This window comes from Corythoichthys intestinalis, chromosome 4 (assembly GCF_030265065.1).
Source record: "Corythoichthys intestinalis isolate RoL2023-P3 chromosome 4, ASM3026506v1, whole genome shotgun sequence".
In the NCBI taxonomy this organism is placed as follows: domain Eukaryota; kingdom Metazoa; phylum Chordata; class Actinopteri; order Syngnathiformes; family Syngnathidae; genus Corythoichthys; species Corythoichthys intestinalis.
Window position 1 is genome coordinate 55,801,357 of NC_080398.1, and position 19,005 is coordinate 55,820,361.

At 39.0% G+C, this 19,005-nt stretch overlaps 2 protein-coding genes across 6 annotated transcripts in view; both read left to right on the top strand.

Moving 5' to 3' along the window:
- Positions 1-6,403: 6,403 nt before the first annotated feature.
- osr2 (odd-skipped related transciption factor 2) lies at positions 6,404-9,726 on the top strand. 2 transcript variants are annotated; one of them, XM_057834564.1, is made up of 4 exons: positions 6,404-6,621; positions 8,075-8,762; positions 9,008-9,107; positions 9,317-9,726. In XM_057834564.1, exons 2-4 carry the CDS (start codon positions 8,113-8,115, stop codon positions 9,497-9,499), a joined length of 933 nt encoding a protein of 310 aa, XP_057690547.1. In that variant the 5' UTR covers positions 6,404-6,621; positions 8,075-8,112; the 3' UTR covers positions 9,500-9,726. The 2 variants fall into 2 exon arrangements, with proteins under 2 accessions (XP_057690547.1, XP_057690548.1); XM_057834565.1 differs by having other exon boundaries at positions 9,399-9,726.
- A 3,430-nt stretch (positions 9,727-13,156) lies between these two features.
- Positions 13,157-19,005, top strand: part of LOC130914348 (intermembrane lipid transfer protein VPS13B-like) — a 625,421-nt gene continuing 619,572 nt past the window's right edge. For all 4 annotated transcript variants that reach the window (XR_009062893.1, XM_057833447.1, XM_057833446.1 and 1 more), the window contains exons 1-3: positions 13,157-13,457; positions 13,876-14,034; positions 15,914-16,057. Coding sequence is in view for 3 of the 4 variants with exons in the window: in XM_057833447.1 (XP_057689430.1) it covers positions 13,888-14,034; positions 15,914-16,057 (291 nt within the window). In the remaining variant the exon portion in view is untranslated. The remainder of the gene's footprint in view (positions 13,458-13,875; positions 14,035-15,913; positions 16,058-19,005) is intronic.

A 19,005-nucleotide genomic window follows, 5' to 3' on the forward strand; every position in this document is an offset into this window, starting at 1 on the left:
ATAAGGCGAGGGAAGAAGAAGAAATAGTATGAACACAAACAAGATTGTTGGTGCAGGAAAACAGGGTGATTGCAATATTCAGTCCAACTTAATCAACAAAAGTGTTAAAGGTTTCAAAGGGGAACGATTACACAAGTAGTCTGCTTCTTTCATGTCTCCATTCCTCACTTTAGCCTATTTCCAGTTCCCACTGTATCTCTCCATAGTTCCACTGCTTCCACAAACATATTTTCCTCCTTCCATTCTAAAGTTCTTCCATGTCTTCATCTTGTTCTTCATCCAGCCTCTTTCCTCTCCACCCATGTACTGTGCAAGCTTTCCATCCCTGCTTTCATCTCTCCATTCTGGCTGTATTTCCATTCCCGCAGGTATATATTAAATACCGTGGGCAGTGGGACCTTTTAAAAATGTCATTCCTGACAGACTGGATGAGACGCTTGCTCACTGTTGATTTATCCCTGCAAGTGTGCTGCAGAAACTTTGTTAATGTCTTCTCATCATGGTTGTAACAACACTTCAGCGTGGCCAGGAAACAGGTGCAGCAGTTTTACTGTCCATCACGTTACCAGTGAGAGTAGTAGGCAATACTTGGAGCAAAGTTGCTCCTGAGGATTCAATACATTGGGTCAGCAAAGTCACAATTGAAATACAATGGCACTATAGAGGACATGACATTAATTTGAAAATGAATTCGTTCTGTCATCATTTGAGTTGTTGCAACATTTTGCGATTTACTTTTGTGTACAGTGCTCAACCGGATACAAGACATATTGGGACAATACAAAAAAAAAAAAAAACACACACATTTTCCGCACTATAAGGCGCATCAGAGAATAAGCCACTCCTTCAATGAATGGCCTATTTTCAAACTGTTTTCATATATATAGGGCACACCGCATTATAAGTAGTAGTAGTAGTAGTTGGGGTTGCATTATGGAGCCATAAGATGAAGCTGTGCTAAAGGAATGTCATGCCATGATTAACCATAGACTTAATGATATTGAGAGGACAAGGGGCGCGGAGCTGATTGATAAGGGGCCTATCTCCATTAAAGCTGACCGAGTGGAAACACACACAAAGAGCTTTTTGCGTTGAAAATTCTTGTCAATATATGCGTAAATCCCTCAAAATTCTCTATAGATATGGACGTCAAACAGTCTCGATTCTTGGTTAAATTTTTTTTTCTTAAAACGGGCTGTTAGTATTTATTTTCCAGAAATATGTCGAATATGCTGCTAGTCTTTAAGTCACTGTGGTGCCGCCTTACCACAACAAAGAGCTTTTTACGTTGAAATTCTTGTGAATAAATGCTTAAATCCCTAAATTCCTTATAGATATGGACGTAAAACAGCCTCGATTCTTGGTTAAAAGCAAAAAAAAAAAAAACAACAACAAAAAACGGACAGTTAGCATTTATTTCACATAAATATGTCGGATGTGCTGCTTGTCTTTACTTCACTGTGGCACCGCCGTACCACAAAAATGAGCGTTTTACGTTGAAATTCTTGTGAATAAATGCTTAAATCCCTGAATTATTTATAGATATGGACGTAAAACAGTCTTGATTTTTTTGTCAAAAGAGCAAAGAACCGGGCAGTTAACATTTATTTTACGTAAATATGTCGAATGTGCTGCGGCCGCCTTATGAAAACAAAGAGCTTTTTCCGTTGAAAACTCTTGTGAATAAATGCGTAAATCCCTGAATTCTTAAAAGATATGGACGTAAAACAGTCTCGATTTCTTGGTGAAAAGAAAAAAAAAGAAAAAAAGAACGAGCAGTTAGCATTTATTTTACGTAAATATTGCGAACTACGATGCCAATACTGTAGCAGCTAATTTCTCCCATTGATTTTTTTCACAACGTTTCAAAATGCATGCATGGTACGAAAAATATAATAATTACCTTAAATTCTCGAAAAAAATCACTCCTGAGACAATGTTTCCTGTTTGTATGCGGTACAACTTTCATACTTTTTCAACCTAAATCCGGCTTTAGATCGCTGCGTGCGTGTGTTTGAGAATAACTCCTCTTGATGTGGGGAGGCCCCCTACTTGAAGGCGAGGTGCAGTGTATGACGGGTGTGACCCGTCACTATTATTATGAAGTCTTTGGATTAACCAATATGGATCTATATATAAGGCACAACGGATTATAAAGCGCACTGTCGTGTTTGAGAAATTTTAAGGTGCACCTTCTAGTGACGAAAATACGGTAATTAAAGCAGGTAGCACTTATAATGTGAATGGAAAGGAAGAAGTGTCACCAGCATACCACTCACTTTCCCAATGGCTGACTTTTTATACTACAACAGTCAATCAACAGTGATGATCACATACAGATCCTCCCTTTGGTTCATCTGTTTACTGCATATTTAATACTCTTGCCACCAGATGGACCAGAAAACAAACAAAAAATATGTCATATTAATGGCAGGCAGCTTTACAGAAGCGTCTGGCCAGAACAAACAGCCCAAAGGAAGCTATTTGCTGACAAATGGCATTCAGCGCTGAGCTTCAACGGCATTAACTGGTGGGTTTTATTGGTTAAAAGAGCACGATATCATGGGTTTCCTCACTATGCCTCTCTGGTCGCATGGATGTCATGTCATGGAGTAAAGGCATTTGGTCACGCAAAGATGGTGGGTGCTGTTTAACAGATGACAGGAGACCAGTGAAGAAAGTGGCAATGGACAGCAGATGGGAAAGAGATCAACAGGAGACCAAAGACATTTTCTGCTCACTCTATGCTTCCACTCATCAACCAGATATTGTTAAATCTTTGTCAGTGTCATTCAAAACTGAGCATTAATATATTTTTAAAGGTACAATTTTCGACACAGCTCTTGCATCATTTCTCACTTAATCCTGCAAGTGACCATCGTGTTCTTTGTATCTTGCAGTGAAATTGAGGAGTTGTAGTTTGGTTGTTAACCAACAGGAGGCAATCTTGTATAATTCAGTAAACAACACAGCGCTAATGGACTGCATCCAAAAATGGTAAGTGCTTCAATTAAAAACGTAACCACTTAGGAATCCGGTTCAAAATGCGTCAATTACAAAAAGAAAACTCTAAATTTCACATGTATGAGTGTTATTTTACAGGTTACATAGGTGCACGTTTGAACGAGAGGGTCCTTAATTAACACAATGTGACCTTACTGTAATATGTAGAAATTTGTACAAATTTTGGTAATGCACAGTGTCTATATTTTAGAATCTGGAACAGCATGTAACAAAAGTGTGTCTCCATGTTGTGTACTGTATTATATTGTTTTTCGTTTATTTCAGTTACATGTCGCATCATAAACAAAATGCAGTTAGACATGCAGACAGAGTTGTGTAATGGTATGTAAATTTTATATAAAGAAATGTGAAGAAATGAGTTTGCTTGAACTAGGGCTGTACAGGATGACTGAGTGTGTAGGCGGGGATGTGGGGACCTGTAAACCTCAGCAGGTAGGTAAAACTGACACCTTTGACTCCCTGTGCACTTAGTATGGACCATACATCCTGTCAGTCAACATGCTCAAAAACCGCATGGACCATACATCCTGTCAGTCAACATGCTCAAAAACCGCAATAACCACACACGCACTCATTTACAAACAGCCAGAAAATACTTTTTTTTCTATATACTGTATACTACATGCATATATGTGTGTGTGTGTGTGCGTGCGTGCGTGCGTGCGTGCGTAGGTAGGTAGGTAGGTAGGTAGGTAGGTAGGTAGGTAGGTAGGTAGGTAGGTAGGTAGGTAGGTAGGTAGGTAGGTAGGTAGGTAGGTAGGTAGGTAGGTAGATAGATAGATAGATAGATAGATAGATAGATAGATAGATAGATAGATAGATAGATAGATAGATAGATAGATAGATAGATAGATAGATAGATAGATAGATAGATAGATAGATAGATAGATAGATAGATAGATAGATAGATAGATAGATAGATAGATAGATAGTCTGTGTTTTTAAAAAAAAAAAAAAAAAAAAAAAAAAGGTAATAAGATGTCATTTTGGATGTACAGTAAATCTTAATGTAAATCTATGAGTGTTCTCAAAGCCTTTACTGGTAATCTAGTGTATCCCTTTTCTTTTGACGGTCAGAGTTGGAAAAAAGTGTCGGCCATTACAGGCTTGGCAGCTGCTTGGGGCTGCAACGCTAAGGCTCGGGAGTCAGATGATCACAGAGAATGATGGCGGCTGCTGAGACTCAAGCCAGGGTCAAAAGTCATGGCAGGAACTCTCTGGCAAAAGTCTGAGTAAAAAGATGGCACTCTATGCCTTTAAAAAAAAACACTTGATGACATTACATTGAACAAATAACTCAACTAATTGAATTAGAGCGTTCAAAACAGGCATTAAAATGTACATTAATCAATTACTCATAATTTTCTGTACATTATTGAGATATAATACATTATTGAGCAGGAATAGACACCACACAAAGTTATCTAGAAAGTTAGCAATTTTAGTGGAAATAGTCTTCTGTTGTTTCAAATGGAAGCAAGTGTAATTGCAAAGTTTATACTGAATTTCAAATGTGATCCTATTCACAATGTTCAAAAAACTGTCCCTTGAAAAATGAAAGTTTGTCTACGAGTTTTACATAAAACCTTAAAGCTAATTACCACACCTAAGACTGCAAGTAATAGATTGGGTTATCAAAATATCAAATTCAAATGTGAACGTGAGAGCATAAATTGTAAATGCTGCTATACAGTATATCCCAGACAAATTTAATTTGCTTGACAATAAACCAAATAGTGTAAATAAAATAAATGGGGATATGGTACATTTAAATAACTGAAGTTGATGCTGGAGGTCTGAGTAACTAGAGTGGAAACCACAAGTGTGTTGTATGCAAAAATGTGTTGCATTTGCTTTGCAGCCCAGAAAAACAGCAGTTTTAAGTGTCTCGCTTGTGCTACTGTTTGAAATGTGATTTGCCCTCTCACTGAACGGTGCTCTCAATATTTTTTTTTAAACGTGTACTTATATTTTGTACAACTGCAAAAACAGTTGGAATTACAATGACCCATTATTGTCTTGTCTGTGACTGAGATCTGAAATAGATACATATTTTTATTTATTCATTCATTCATTACTCTGATATGTTGTCATTCAATTCAGTAATTCCGGATTCGAATTTCTCTTTTGGGCTGTTCTGTAACACTACAATGTGTAAAGTTTCCCTAAACGACACACAAGTGGATGAGAGCTTGTCGGTATGCTCAATCATCAATAGGTGTCGCTGCAGACTTGTGTACTGTACCAACGTAACAGCGCGCCGCAATCAGCCGCTGCGAGCCTGCAGTCAGTCGCAATGCATTAAAAACATTCACTGGTGTTACACGACCCAGGAAATTACAGGGCTATTGTTACACCTATAATAATAATAATAATAATAATAACAATAATAATGTGTGCCTGTTGTTGTACGATTTAATTGTATTGTTTAAAATGTATAAATTATGTATTTTGAATATTTTATAGATATGTTTTAAACTATTAATGAAGATAATGACAATCAACCGTTTCAGTTTAAGATTTTTAATAGTTAAACCCCAAGACATGTATAATGTCCCTTTCTGTGCATGAACCCCAGAGATGGGATACGCACTCATAAATGTATTCTACCTATTTCCACTAGCCATTAGACCAAGTGAAATTCATTACATGTTGAATAATGTTTTAATTTTATTATTATTATTTATTTATTTTTAAGATTTAAATTGTGGTATTTTTTAACATTTTTTATTATGATTATTGTTTTGATTCAGTTGTGTATAGGCCTTGTTTTGACGTTTGTATTCGTCGTGCATAACGCAAACACATATTAGAATAACTCCGAAACAATAGAATTTTATGTACAACAGGACAATAATAAGTCAATGAACGCGAACGTGTGAAGAAGGCATTTATTAGAGATGTGTCTATTTGTATATCTTGCTGACATTGGAGACTATTCGTCTAGGACTAAGAGATATTTAATTCTTATCCGAATTAAACAAATAATTTATAGTGATCCTCCTGCAACTTTCCCCATGTTCACGTTTCATTCTTTCTCTTGCTTTCTATCTTTTTTAAAGAAAATCCTGCAAGGGCGGCCGATATCCAAAAGCATGGATGAAAGGAGCGTGAAGTTGGGGATGCGCTTCATATCTCTAAAATCCTCAGCCTTGTCCATAAGATATATTTTAAGACAGATCTTATGAGGTATCGTTGGTTCTACATTGGGATCTGCAGCTCTAGTTGCTATCCAAACACAAATAAACAGAGGAGGAACATTGGAATTAATGATAGAGAAGGAGGGGGCGTGTTGGAGGCGGGCAGAGTGAGCCCTAGCAGGAGCCCTAAAAAGTGAAGAATCGGTGCGCATTACGCACACTTACAGTCTCAGCTTCGGACGGGACTCCCACAGTGCTGTTGCCTTTCTTCCAGACCCACTATACACACTTGACGAGTGTGCACAAGACCGAGGCACCGCGCTCAGCTGCATGGCTGTGAAAGTTTCATGGACTTCGAACTTGGAAAACTTATAGTGGCGCTGTACCGGAGCCAGTCGCTTCTATAGTTACTGTGGATTACTGGCATACCGCAAGATTTTGACAGCTATTTATTGGGGTAAGAGTGTGTTTGGAAGAGCACTGACATGCGCCACTCAAACTTAACTTCTTTAATAACTCTTCTGTCACTCCAAATTCTTGTGCTGACTGTACGAAGCAAGACTTCAAAAGCAACACTTGACATCTTTGCAAGATCAAACCTATCCATAAGAACGATAAGCATTTCTTGTTGAGCAGTGTGCGGATGAGAACTCATCCATGCCTTTTTATTCAACGCACGAAACATGCGCGCAATGTATGCATGCTGTTGCAGCCAATTAAAAAAAAGTAAAACCAAGCGTCGGAAAAGGGACAAAGGCGTGCATGCAAACTGTCAAAGTGTAGCATATATGAAGTCCAAAGGTTAGGGAGAACTTGTTGATAAAGGTAGCGAATAGGCTATGGCATAGAAACAACAAGTGCCTGTATGGTGACTCAAGTTGCACCTGTGCAACATTATATTTAACCCCATCCTGTCTGAGGGGGAGACCCAAGACGAGGCCAAATTCAAAGACCAATTCGGTGACAGTGATTTCAAAAACATTATTGGAATAATAGGCCAGGCCTTTTGTTAAACATGCTGCTGACAGAAATTACGTTGTAAGCACAGTGCTTTAGATATTTAATTTAAGTGTATTTTATTCGCACGGATTTATTAATACGTACATATATATAACATGACATTGCCAACAGTAAGAATTATAATTCTTATTTTCCCTCTCAACCCTAAAGAATAATTAAAGAATAACAATTCTCTTAAACAATTTCTCTGCTGTGTGGGGTTTCGTCATAATAATTTCAAATATTTGTACAACTCATGGTAGATTGCCTTCTCATGTTTTCTTTTGAAATTATTGGAAGTTCAGTATATTAATGCCGAAACGATCTGCAATAGAACTCAGTTGCTCTCTAAAACTATTAAACAATTTTTTTTTAAAAACTCAAATTATAGCCCTTCCAGCAAATGTAATACACTAGTTACCGGCCTTAAAATTACTAAAGACCTTTAGAAAACATTGGATGTGTTTTATAATGACTCATACGTCGTATGTTAATGACTATTATTCAGTTTTCACAATTGCTCCGAGATAATTGCACCGCGAAACTTGTCAAATGCAGTCATCATTTTATCATATTAGGTCGAGCGTTGTGCTTTTTCACAGAAATGAATACATATCCTGCATGCTTATTTACGTTTGACTTAAAACAGTTACTGTAAATAGTTAAAACATTTAGAGAACATGCTTTATTAATTGTGACATGTTATAATAATCATAATTATTAATAATAAATTATGCTTGCCCACAGTCGTGTGTGTGCACGTTTCCAAACAAACGTCCCCACTAGATTTTAGATTTATTTCTCTATTGTGTGATCGGTGCCTTCTACCCACGCAGCATGAACAAATTACATATTGAGTATTTTAATTGCCTTTCGCACTCTAATAAATGCTGTGTTTTCTCTTTTCCAAGGGGTTGTCGGCGTGTCCCGTGCACAAGCGTGAGCCGCGATGGGGAGCAAAGCCCTGCACGCTCCGATCCCCCTTCACCCGCCCTTGCAGCTTACTAACTACTCCTTCCTGCAGGCCGTCAACACTTTCCCGGCCGACCAGCTGCAGGGACTGTACGGCCTGAGCGCAGTGCACACTATGCACATGAACCATTGGACTCTTGGCTACCCGCACATCCAAGGACTGAGATCGACTATCACAGAAATGGCAGCCGCCCAGGGTTTGATGGACCCCAGGATTCCATTCCCGGCGTTGCCCTTCACCGCCGCACAGCTCTTCCATCCAAAACAAGCCTCCGTCACGCACGGCGTGCCTTCGCTGCACAAGGACAGGCCGAGGTTCGACTTCGCCAATCTGGCCCTGGCCGCAACACAGGAGGACCCGCCGAAGGCTGCGGATTTGGCCAAGCTGGCGTCGGGACTAGGGGGAACCATCACCGAGTTGAACAAGCTGTCCCCGGACAGAAAACCCACTCGGGGCAGGCTCCCGTCCAAGACTAAAAAGGAGTTTATTTGCAAGTTCTGTGGCAGGCATTTCACCAAGTCCTACAACCTCCTCATCCACGAAAGGACCCACACTGACGAACGTCCATACACGTGTGACATTTGCCACAAGGCCTTCAGAAGACAGGACCACCTCAGAGATCACAGGTACTGCCCGGCCTTCCACTTTCCTTATCCTGTAATAACACTGACATGAAGTAAATGAAGTCATGATCGCGGCACAAGACAGCTATCAGAAGCACTTTCTAGCAGACTCTCGGTTATTGGAGATGACAAATGGCCACCCTATTATTGCTTGTTGTTGTTTTTTGCGCATATGCTGCTCGTGTAACATGCAGGGCACATATATTTTCCTTATGGCTCCTATAATTATTTCCCCCCCTGTTTTATAGATATATTCACTCCAAGGAAAAGCCATTCAAATGTCAAGAATGCGGGAAGGGATTCTGCCAGTCTCGAACGCTTGCAGTCCATAAAACCTTGCACATGCAGGTAAGCTGTCAATATCACAAAAATATTCACATGCAGCTTTTATCAGTTTACGAGCATTGCATCATGGCCAACTGCATGCGTGGGGACTCAGGCATAGAAATATATTAAAAAAAAAAAAAGGCAAATCCGCATGAGTTATAATTTAGGAACGATATTAATCATCATATAATTGAAAGGAATAATCCTTTGCTTGCTTTAAATCTAAACAGGAGTCTCCCCACAAATGCCCCACATGCGGAAGAACCTTTAATCAAAGAAGTAACCTGAAAACTCACCTTCTCACCCATACAGACATCAAGCCCTACAGCTGTGGCCGCTGCGGAAAGGTGTTTCGGCGCAACTGTGACTTGCGACGGCACAGTTTGACGCACAGCCCGCATCGGGACTTCTAGGTCTGGACAGAAATTAACAAAATAAACAGGAGAAACAATGACAATGAAAGGACACAAGAAGAGGAGTCAGCATTTTTTTGTGCATGGACACTATCCCAACGTGGACACTGCAAGCACATGACTTGATTGCACAGCATGTTGTACACCACCGTGTAAATATCAAGACCGTGTACATTAAAAAACAAACTGTATTTTCTGGCATTCAAATGATTAAGTTGTTATAAAAAAAGTGTGTTAAATTGTATTTTAGAAATAAATATTTCCATTATATAAATGTGTGTGCTTTTATTTTATATAGGTTTATATAGCTTATATAGCAGTATCCACATGAACCTATACAGTACCTATTCATAAATTCTATTGTTTATGTGCGCTATATTTTACAACTGCAAAAGACAGAGCTATATGAGTGGGGGGAGGGTTGTATAACGAAGCAGATATCATTCAGCGGAAGACACCCCCCCCCACTCTTTTTTTGGTAATGATTTCAAGGCCTTGGATCATTTGCAAGGCAAAACAAGTGCGTCAAGTCAGTTTTTTAAATTACATAATATATAATAATCACATTAAAAATTACAAACCAATCCCAAGACTGATAATATACAAATTAATTAATTGATGAATACAGCCAATCAGCCATGTTACATTGCCATTGACACGAAACATGCATGGGTCAACACCTTGAATTATTAAAACACCTGTCAATCACAACAACACGACAGCAAGTCCTATAATGTAAAATACAGTTTCGTGTTATAGCGTTTCAACGAGAACGGGAATTATGGGTAAGAAATTAATTTGTAACTGATTGTATATTGCTGCAGCTATATATGTTAATTTAAAATACACAAAATGTAGACCTTTATGTTTTCCTTTTTTTTTGTAGAAGACAGGCACGGCATTCGTGAATATGATAAAGAACTATATATATTTAGACCGTGCGCGTAATGAGTTCTTGGGATTGTATCCAACTAACCATTGGTTTGCGTGATCTTAAATATCAACCTTGACCAGGGTTGGCAAAATGATACTTCGTGATCATCTTTATAAGGTCCCAAGTTACGCATCTTTCTTTAATAGGCCTTGAAGCCTGGTGCGTCATGACGTCCACAGAAAAGACACATAAATCTGCTTTTCACTTCACAAAGAATTTCGCGAATGCTACTGCATTTACATCTATTGGTCTTTCGAGACAAGATTTTAAAAAACACACATACACAGGAACCGATGTTCCGTCCTGATTTTTTATAGTCCCCATAAACATGGGCTGATAATTGGGAAATACACCGCTGTTAAAGTGCAAAATCTTCAGAAATGCAGATACTGCAAATTTAAAACAACAATAACAGCAACAAAACATACAACAACCAGAGCAATCAAAATACTATTGATAAAAATAGCGTATCCTTATACATAATAATATTAAAAGTGCAGTTGTTGTGAATATTCAATGTGTCTAAAAACAGGAAAGACATCTTGTAAATAGAAAATTTTCAAGATGAGTTCCTTTAGCGAGCACGAGTCATTTTTATTTTACATTTTCTTCTGGCTGGACAAACAATATGCAAGGGCTCACAATTTCTCTGTCATGTTTAGAACAATCATTCAAACTGTATTTGTCGCAAGTAATTATTTCACTGGAAGCTATTTACTGAATCACACAGCCAACGTTTTGCACACATTGGTCTCAAGGTGATTTCAAATCCAGGCATGGGTCAAGATAAATGTCTGAAAGCACACACACGTACACTTATATAATACAACTTCATAAACAATATATGAAGGAGAAAAATATCTCACGCTGTTGATTAAGTTCACTTAAAGAGGAGACAAATGCTCATGAACGTTTGAGGTTAATTTACAGCGAAATTGTTCAAGAGTTGTAAACGTTCACAGTCAGAAAGCAACTTTCTAAATCTGTTAAAATGCATATTTTAAAAATCTATGTACATATATATGCGTTTTATCTTATATTTTCGTGAATTTGACATTTCATGTAAATTATCTGGATTCAGATCATTGGTAAGGTTTTTTTTTTTCTTTAGGAGAACAACCTTTTCCTTTTGTTATAAAGAGCTCAAAAAGTCCCCTCACATGCTACAATAAAAATACAATTGAATCTTTCTTCCAACGTGTGTAAGTCTTCAAAAATATAGCCCCCACCAATATAATAAAATAAGATAAAAAGAAAATAAAGAGCAACATATACGCGCAATTTTATTGAAATAATTGGTTTCTCTTCCAAATTGTATTTTCCGATTATATAAAATAGAAACGTTGTGTGAGTGTAAAATTAATCATTTCAAGTTCCGGAAAATTAGGCGAGCAAGAATTTAAAATGGACTCTTTCATTAGATCACGCACATAAATGCGCGCTAATTTGTACTTTACATACGGAAATGATAGAATTATGATTGTGTGATTTTTTTTTTTTAATTGATATAAAGACTGGGATTAAATCCAAATGTGTTTTTATGACAAACTGCTCCCCAAGTGACTGATGGTACAAATACAGCGAATTGCATGTAAAGATATGATTATTACAATACCTGTAGATCATGCGCATATTCTGTGCATGACGTCGTTTCCCCCCACCCTGAGGCAATGTACAGTATATTTTTCATATGGGCAGAGCGTGAAATAGACCTCTGAACCCTTTATAGGACTCTCATTTAACTCACTGGCTGCCATTAACGACGCTAGACGTCCAATCCGTTTTGACAAGGAGAGCCTAGGAGTGAATGATTGGTACCAACTCTTCCAGACAAAATGGATTGGACGTTACGCTTACGCTGTTAATGTCACTAAATAGGAGAATTCCCAGCTAGATTTCATAGTTTAAATGAATCTATTGCTGTCGTTAGCAGCGAAATACTATAAAATTAAAACATTCTAATTTCTTTTTAGTTTTGGTAATTTTTTTTTCATATCATTTAATTTATGTATTTTTCTATTCTTAAAACACATAAAGAATGATTATTAATAAAAAAAAAAAAAACAACAACATATATAATCAAAATGTAGACCATATGTGCACATCACTTTTTGGTCATGTAGTCCTACTTGTATACCAAATGTCATTGTTTTTATTTTGAATGTCCTAAAATGTGATCATGTCCACGTATGTGGACGCCAAGTCCTTATATATGAGATTAATTTATGTGGACGCCAAGTCCTTATATATGAGATTAATATATATATATATATATATATATATATATATATATATATATATATATATATATATATATATATATATATATATATATATATATATATATATATATATATATATATATATATATATATATATTTTACCAAAAAGACTTACTTCCCCATAAAGGGTTAACCTTTCGAGGAAAATAATGTATGCCATTGCCGAATATTCAATTAAATTAACAGTCACGAGTTTGCAGCATACCCGGTTGCTGACACAGTAATATATATTTGAGTGGTAGGCTAAAGCATTCGAGGTTATACTATCGTTTGCTGGGTAAATTTGACGCCTTTTCTTTTTAAATGCCTAATTGCCTGTAAATATACGCACAACAAAATGCAATATATTGATATTCAATGCAAAACATTCTACCGCAACCCTGTACTTGGGGTGAGCAAATTAGAACACACTTTTACGAGCACACCTAAAGGCAACCCCACACATGCGGAAGTCGTAATCGTGTTTACTGATGACGTCGCTTCGGCAGCCGTGGACATTTGTAGCTAGCTGTTGATAAAGCTGCGATTTAGGAACTTGGAACACAAATGATAGAACCAGGGAATTCGAGATAGGGTCGCGTGAGAGCATGTTTTTGTTCCAACGTTCCACTCTTTATTTAGTTCCGAGGAAACAAAGTAGGGAGACTTCTTTGAAGGAGTTAGCTTAGCGGCTGTGCATCGTAGCAGCTGCGTTTGACTCTTCCCATGATGACAGTTCATAGCTAATGCTAAGTACATCCAAGTAAGTTTTATGTCAGACTTTACTGTTTTAGAACAAAATGTCTTAGCGCACGGGTGCACAAGTGTTACGCGTTGGCGATGGTCATGTAATCATTTGACTAAAGTTGTGTGTACAAAAGTTAAGCAAAGCTAGCAAACAGGTTAGCCCTGATACTTGTCAATTATATCCATTCAAAACCTCGTCATGCTAATAGACTACATCTTGCGCCTCTTTTAAGTAATTGAATTGTGAGCGTCGTTTTCAGCTTTCCTTTACAGAATATAACTATAGTCCTGCGGTCACAAGATAGGTTGGATGTTATTGAAATGCATGACTGTTCCAATGGGATTATGTTCCTCATCACCTGTCTAAGCGCAAAAAATGAAGAAATATTGCCTCAAATAACAGTATTTTGCTTTCTATACTGGCTGGTTTACAGACAAAGGACAAGATGTTGGAGTCCTATGTCACCCCGCTCCTGATGAGTTATGTGAACAAGTACATCAAGAATCTGAAGCCATCGGACTTGCAGCTTTCCCTCTGGGGGGGAGATGTAGTGCTCAGCAAGTTGGACTTGAAACTGGATGTGCTAGAACAGGTATTTCTTGCAGGATGTGACCTCTGCTGTCTTTAGCATTTTGCAATGCAAAGGCTAGAGGAGTTTGAATGTTTGGTTATCATGAAGTGAAAGTAAATGTTTTGTAAATTACACACAACACAGAAATGAATGTTTTTAAAAACACAGCAAAATTTACAACGTTATATAAATATTTTGCCAAGAACATAAAAGAGGCTTTCAGAATCAAGCCATTGTCGTTGCCTTAGATGAGGGGTGCCCAAATCCAGTACTCAATAGCACCTATCCAGCTTGTTTTCTATGTCTCCCTCCTTTAACACACCTGAATCAAATGATCAGCTCATCAGTAAGCTCTGCACGAGCCTGATAACGATCCTGATTATTTGATTCAGGTGTGTTGGAGGAGGGAGACATGGAAAAAAAGCTGGATAGGGGCTCTCGAGGACTGGACTTGGGCATCCCTGCCTTAGGCTACGTTTACACTAGGACGGATAATGGCATCAAACGTGTAATTAGTTGGACTATACGGCATGTCTGCTACACTAGTATGCCTATTATCTGGATGAGTTGTTAGACCAGGGGTAGCCAACTCCGGTCCTCGAGTGCCCCTATTAAGATTGTTTTCAATGTCTCCCTCCTTTAAAACACCTGAATCAAATGATCAGCTCACCAGTAAGCTCAGCAGGAGCCTGATAACGATCCTGATTATTTGAGTCAGGTGTGTTGGAGGAGGGAGACATGGAAAACAAGCTGGATAGGGGCCCTCGAGGACTGGAGTTGGCTATCCCTCTGTTAGACGGATAATGTAGGCGGGTAATGTTACCAGCCCCCTAATATTGACATTCGGATATTCAGGAAGGGATGTCATGCCGTCGCTATTTTTAGTGCTGCATGACAACATCGTAAACAATGGAGGCGGACGATCATGACGTGGCATTCCTGCTCTTCTTTTCCAAACATTTTTCTTGAACCTTCAAACTACGTCGCAATAATTTGCTTCAATTCAGTGCCGATTTGTGGTCTTCCGATCGCGGATGACGCGGAGATGAGCATTTTTCACAGAGCTCGTCTCCCGCATTGTCTCCGGCCATCCAGCTGTGGGGCTGGCCCCTCCCAACTCAATGCCGACCGAACATGAGTAAATAAAAATGCATAGAGAAAATAAACCCTGAAAGCGATTTGCGAGGTACCCCCAGTCAGAGACGCTTGCAATCGTTTTTTTCCCGTGACATTTCCAAAACTGTCGGCACTTCCAGGATCGCCACTGTTATGCCAAAGCACTCCTGGTTGCGGCTTCCAGGAAATATACGCAGCGCCACACCATATGCTTCTATTTGTTATTTTCCAAGTGGTGAGAGTGCAACTGAGCATCGATTGTAACATCCCAAGTAACGATGTCAGGCTTATTTCAATAACAACTCGGCGACTGCTCGTAAAAGCCAAGCGAGCTCTCCCTCCACTCTCACTCCTGTGTGATGCGTTCAATTGCATTTACGTAAAAAACAGTGATCACAAAATAATGACAGTCTAGAAAGTGTCGTAATTTTGAAATTTGACGCCGCCGAATAATGAGTTTCCGGTTCAGAGGTAAACCGTGCAGGCGATGACGTAACATATGAGGCTGCTCCTTTCTACGCATGCGTAGTTTGCGCAAATGCAGGCGTACCTTGCAGAAGGGGGGGAGCTTAAACGCACCTTAAACGAAGTGTGGACAGGTATAAAAATAGTCGCCAAATTACCCTGGAGAAAATTATCTGTCCTTGTGTAGACGTAGCCTTAGACACGATGCAGTGTCCCCTGAATGCTGTTGTTTACTCTTTACAAAAGATGTCATCAAGGTAGATGTGTTATTTTATGGTTGTTACAAACCATTGTTTCTTCTGTATTTTGTCATTTGTAGGAATTGAAGCTTCCTTTTACATTCATGAGTGGTCATATCCATGAGCTGCGTATTCATGTTCCCTGGACTAAGCTGGGCTCTGAACCTGTCGTCATCACAATTAACACCATGGAGTGCATCCTGAAGCTGAGGGATGGAGATCAGGTATGTTCAGAATATAGCAAGACTTTTCTGCTTTAATTTTTCTTTAGTTAATTCCTCAGTGATCTCAATAGCCTTGTGGTTTGCGCGTCTCCATCACACTTCTGCGTTTTGGAGTTCGGGTCTCAACTCTTGTGTGGCATTTACATGTGTTCCATGTCCTTATGTGGGGTTTCTCTTTGTACTTTGGCCTTCTCCCACATTCCAAAAGTAATATGGGTGAAAGTTTAATGGAAGTCTTGCCTTGTATGTTTTAATGTGAGTTGTCTGTCCATTTGTACTATAAAAAACAACCTATAGAATTTACACAATAAAATTGAGGTAACAATTTACACTGTTTGATAGTGTAAAGTTTAACCAATTTTACTTAGTAAATGCTACTTAAATGCGTTAAAAATAATATACTCAAATAATTTTGGGTAAGGTTTACTTAACCTTTAGAAACAGATTATATCACTTAAAATTGAGTTATTTACTCATTATTGTGGTGTATTGTATATTTTACTGAATGTTTTATAATAAATATTAATTACGATATCAGCTTAATTGTAGATAAGGTTTGTTTTACCTTAGTCATTGTGCACAAAAGAAAAACATTGGACTGTCAACTTTTTTTTTCATTGACAATTTGCACATTAAATTTAACATTTAATTTTTTTTCTGCCCTATAAATTGCATGCCCTTTTTCCTCATAGTATGAGTTCAAGTACAGTATTAACTGATGAGTGAAGAACACTAGGGCATCAGCCCAGAAATAATATGCAAACAGCATGAATTTAAGAACAGTTTTAACTGATCAGTAAACAGCACGAGCATCAAGCATCTTTCAGTGTGAGATACAAATAAGGCAAAAATGCTGTATCATAGATGTTTGAACCCCACAGGAGTAATATGTTGCAGCATGCTAAAACAACAGTGCAAAATAGTTTAAATTAGTGTGCAAATTTAAGAAATTAATGTAAATGAAATACATTATAATCAGAAAAGACCTAGAGCAGGGGTGACCAACTCCAGTCCTGAAGGGCACCAATGCAGTCTTTTTTTCATGTCTCCCTCCTCCAACACACCTGAATAAAATAATCAGGATCATTATCCGGCCATTGGATTGCGTGCCGATGAGTTGATCCTGAGAGTGCCTGTGACACCATAAAAAATCTTAAACAGCATTATTATGTGAATTAAAATCATATTTTGGGACGATTAGACTATATGCAGCAATTTGGCGAAGCGCAGATGGCGAGAAATGAGCTTGTGCTAAATTGAATATGAAATATTAAAAAAGCATTTATTTAGTATGACAGCGCTAAATTGTTGCGTGAAAACTGCCGACTTAAACCTCCCAAACGAAATTTTAGCCACTGGAGTTAGTCTGGCTTTTGTTATTTCCCTCCCCCGGCTTCGGAGACGGAGGAAAGAGTGTAAACAAAACAGGATGCGTGACAGCTAGGCGACATGCTAACCTGGACCAAGCAGCTCTTCCAAGTCTCTCACTCCTGCCTTTCGAAAATGAAAAATCACACAAAACTACTCCGACTCATGTCACACACCGGCAGGGCTGATTGTCTTCACTGATTGGCCGGCCCCCGGCCGAGAGCAAGTTTCGGCTCGTCGTTCTGCTGCGGCCCCGGCGAGCAGGCAGTGCTCGTCGCTAGGGACGCAGAGGGGAATGAACGCCAAAAATAGCGCATTCTCGGTGGACAAACCGGCCGACGTCGGAGCACGTGGCTTCCAGAGCCAAAGCAGACTATAGCACTTCATAGGTGGGCACGCGAAGAGGACCGAGGGTGGTGGTAGTCTCTAAACAATTGAGAACCGGAGACGAGAGCGGGGAGCTCCCCGGGCCCAAGCCGAGGATAGCGCTTTATAGGCGGGCACACGAAGAGGACCAAGGGGGGGTGGAAGTCTACACAATTGAGAACCGGAGACGAGAGTGGGGGACTCCCCGGGCCGAAACCGAGGATGGTGCTCTATAGGCGTACATGCCTTTATCGGCCGGCGACCATAGTGTGCGAGAAGCCGCCGGTCGTTGGCCAAGTGATCCCAATATTTGACATAACATAAAACACGTAGCTTACTCACTTAGTCATTCGTCCAATGGTCTCTTGATTGTCGGACTTGTTTTGCCCATTTTTCGCAGTGAACAGGATCTTTTAGAAATCCAAAAAGCCTCACACCACCCTTCCTGGTGTAGCAACAAAAGCCTGCAGCACATTGGGCTGGCGTGATTCAAAAAAATAAACAAATTAATTAGCTGAATCCACAGTCCTTCTGTATACGAAAGTAATGGCTGTATTGCGAAAATGATCAGTTTGCTGACTTCACATTCGCCTTCTTCCTCAATCCGAGGCCGTGGCCGGAAGTGTCTCATTTTCGTAGCGCAGGATTAAAAAAAATGAATAAATAAATTGATCACTTCCACACACATCCAAGCAGTCCATTCAGGAGCATAAAATACCCCGTGTTATATGAAATAAACATGCTTTTTTTGTGTCACAGGCACTTTACATATTTACATATTGACTAATCTGAGTTGTGGTGTATGACGCCATTACTGGGTGTTTACACACCTCAGTAGCAGCCCAGAGTCAGGCAATGTAAACAGTAACGTTAGCTGGTGCCAGAAGTGTGCTGTGGTCTGGACACCTCAGCAATGGTGGATGGGGTACTTGGTCGTTTTGCTCGAATTAGTCAATAAATTCCAATTTAAAAGTTTCTCCCGTCTTTCTGCTTTCCATCACATGCAACGCGCACAATCAGTTTTCATCATGTATGTGTGGGTTTTTTTCCTCTTAATTATACTGAAGGGTGAAACATTTGACAATACCGTACGCCGTAACTGAAAAGTTAATTATAAAATACGGTTAATGGTTCAAATTAAGCCGCATTATTAGCAGTAACTCATGTTGCTATGCTCTGAAGATCATTATTAGTTAGCTATCAGGAATGGCTGT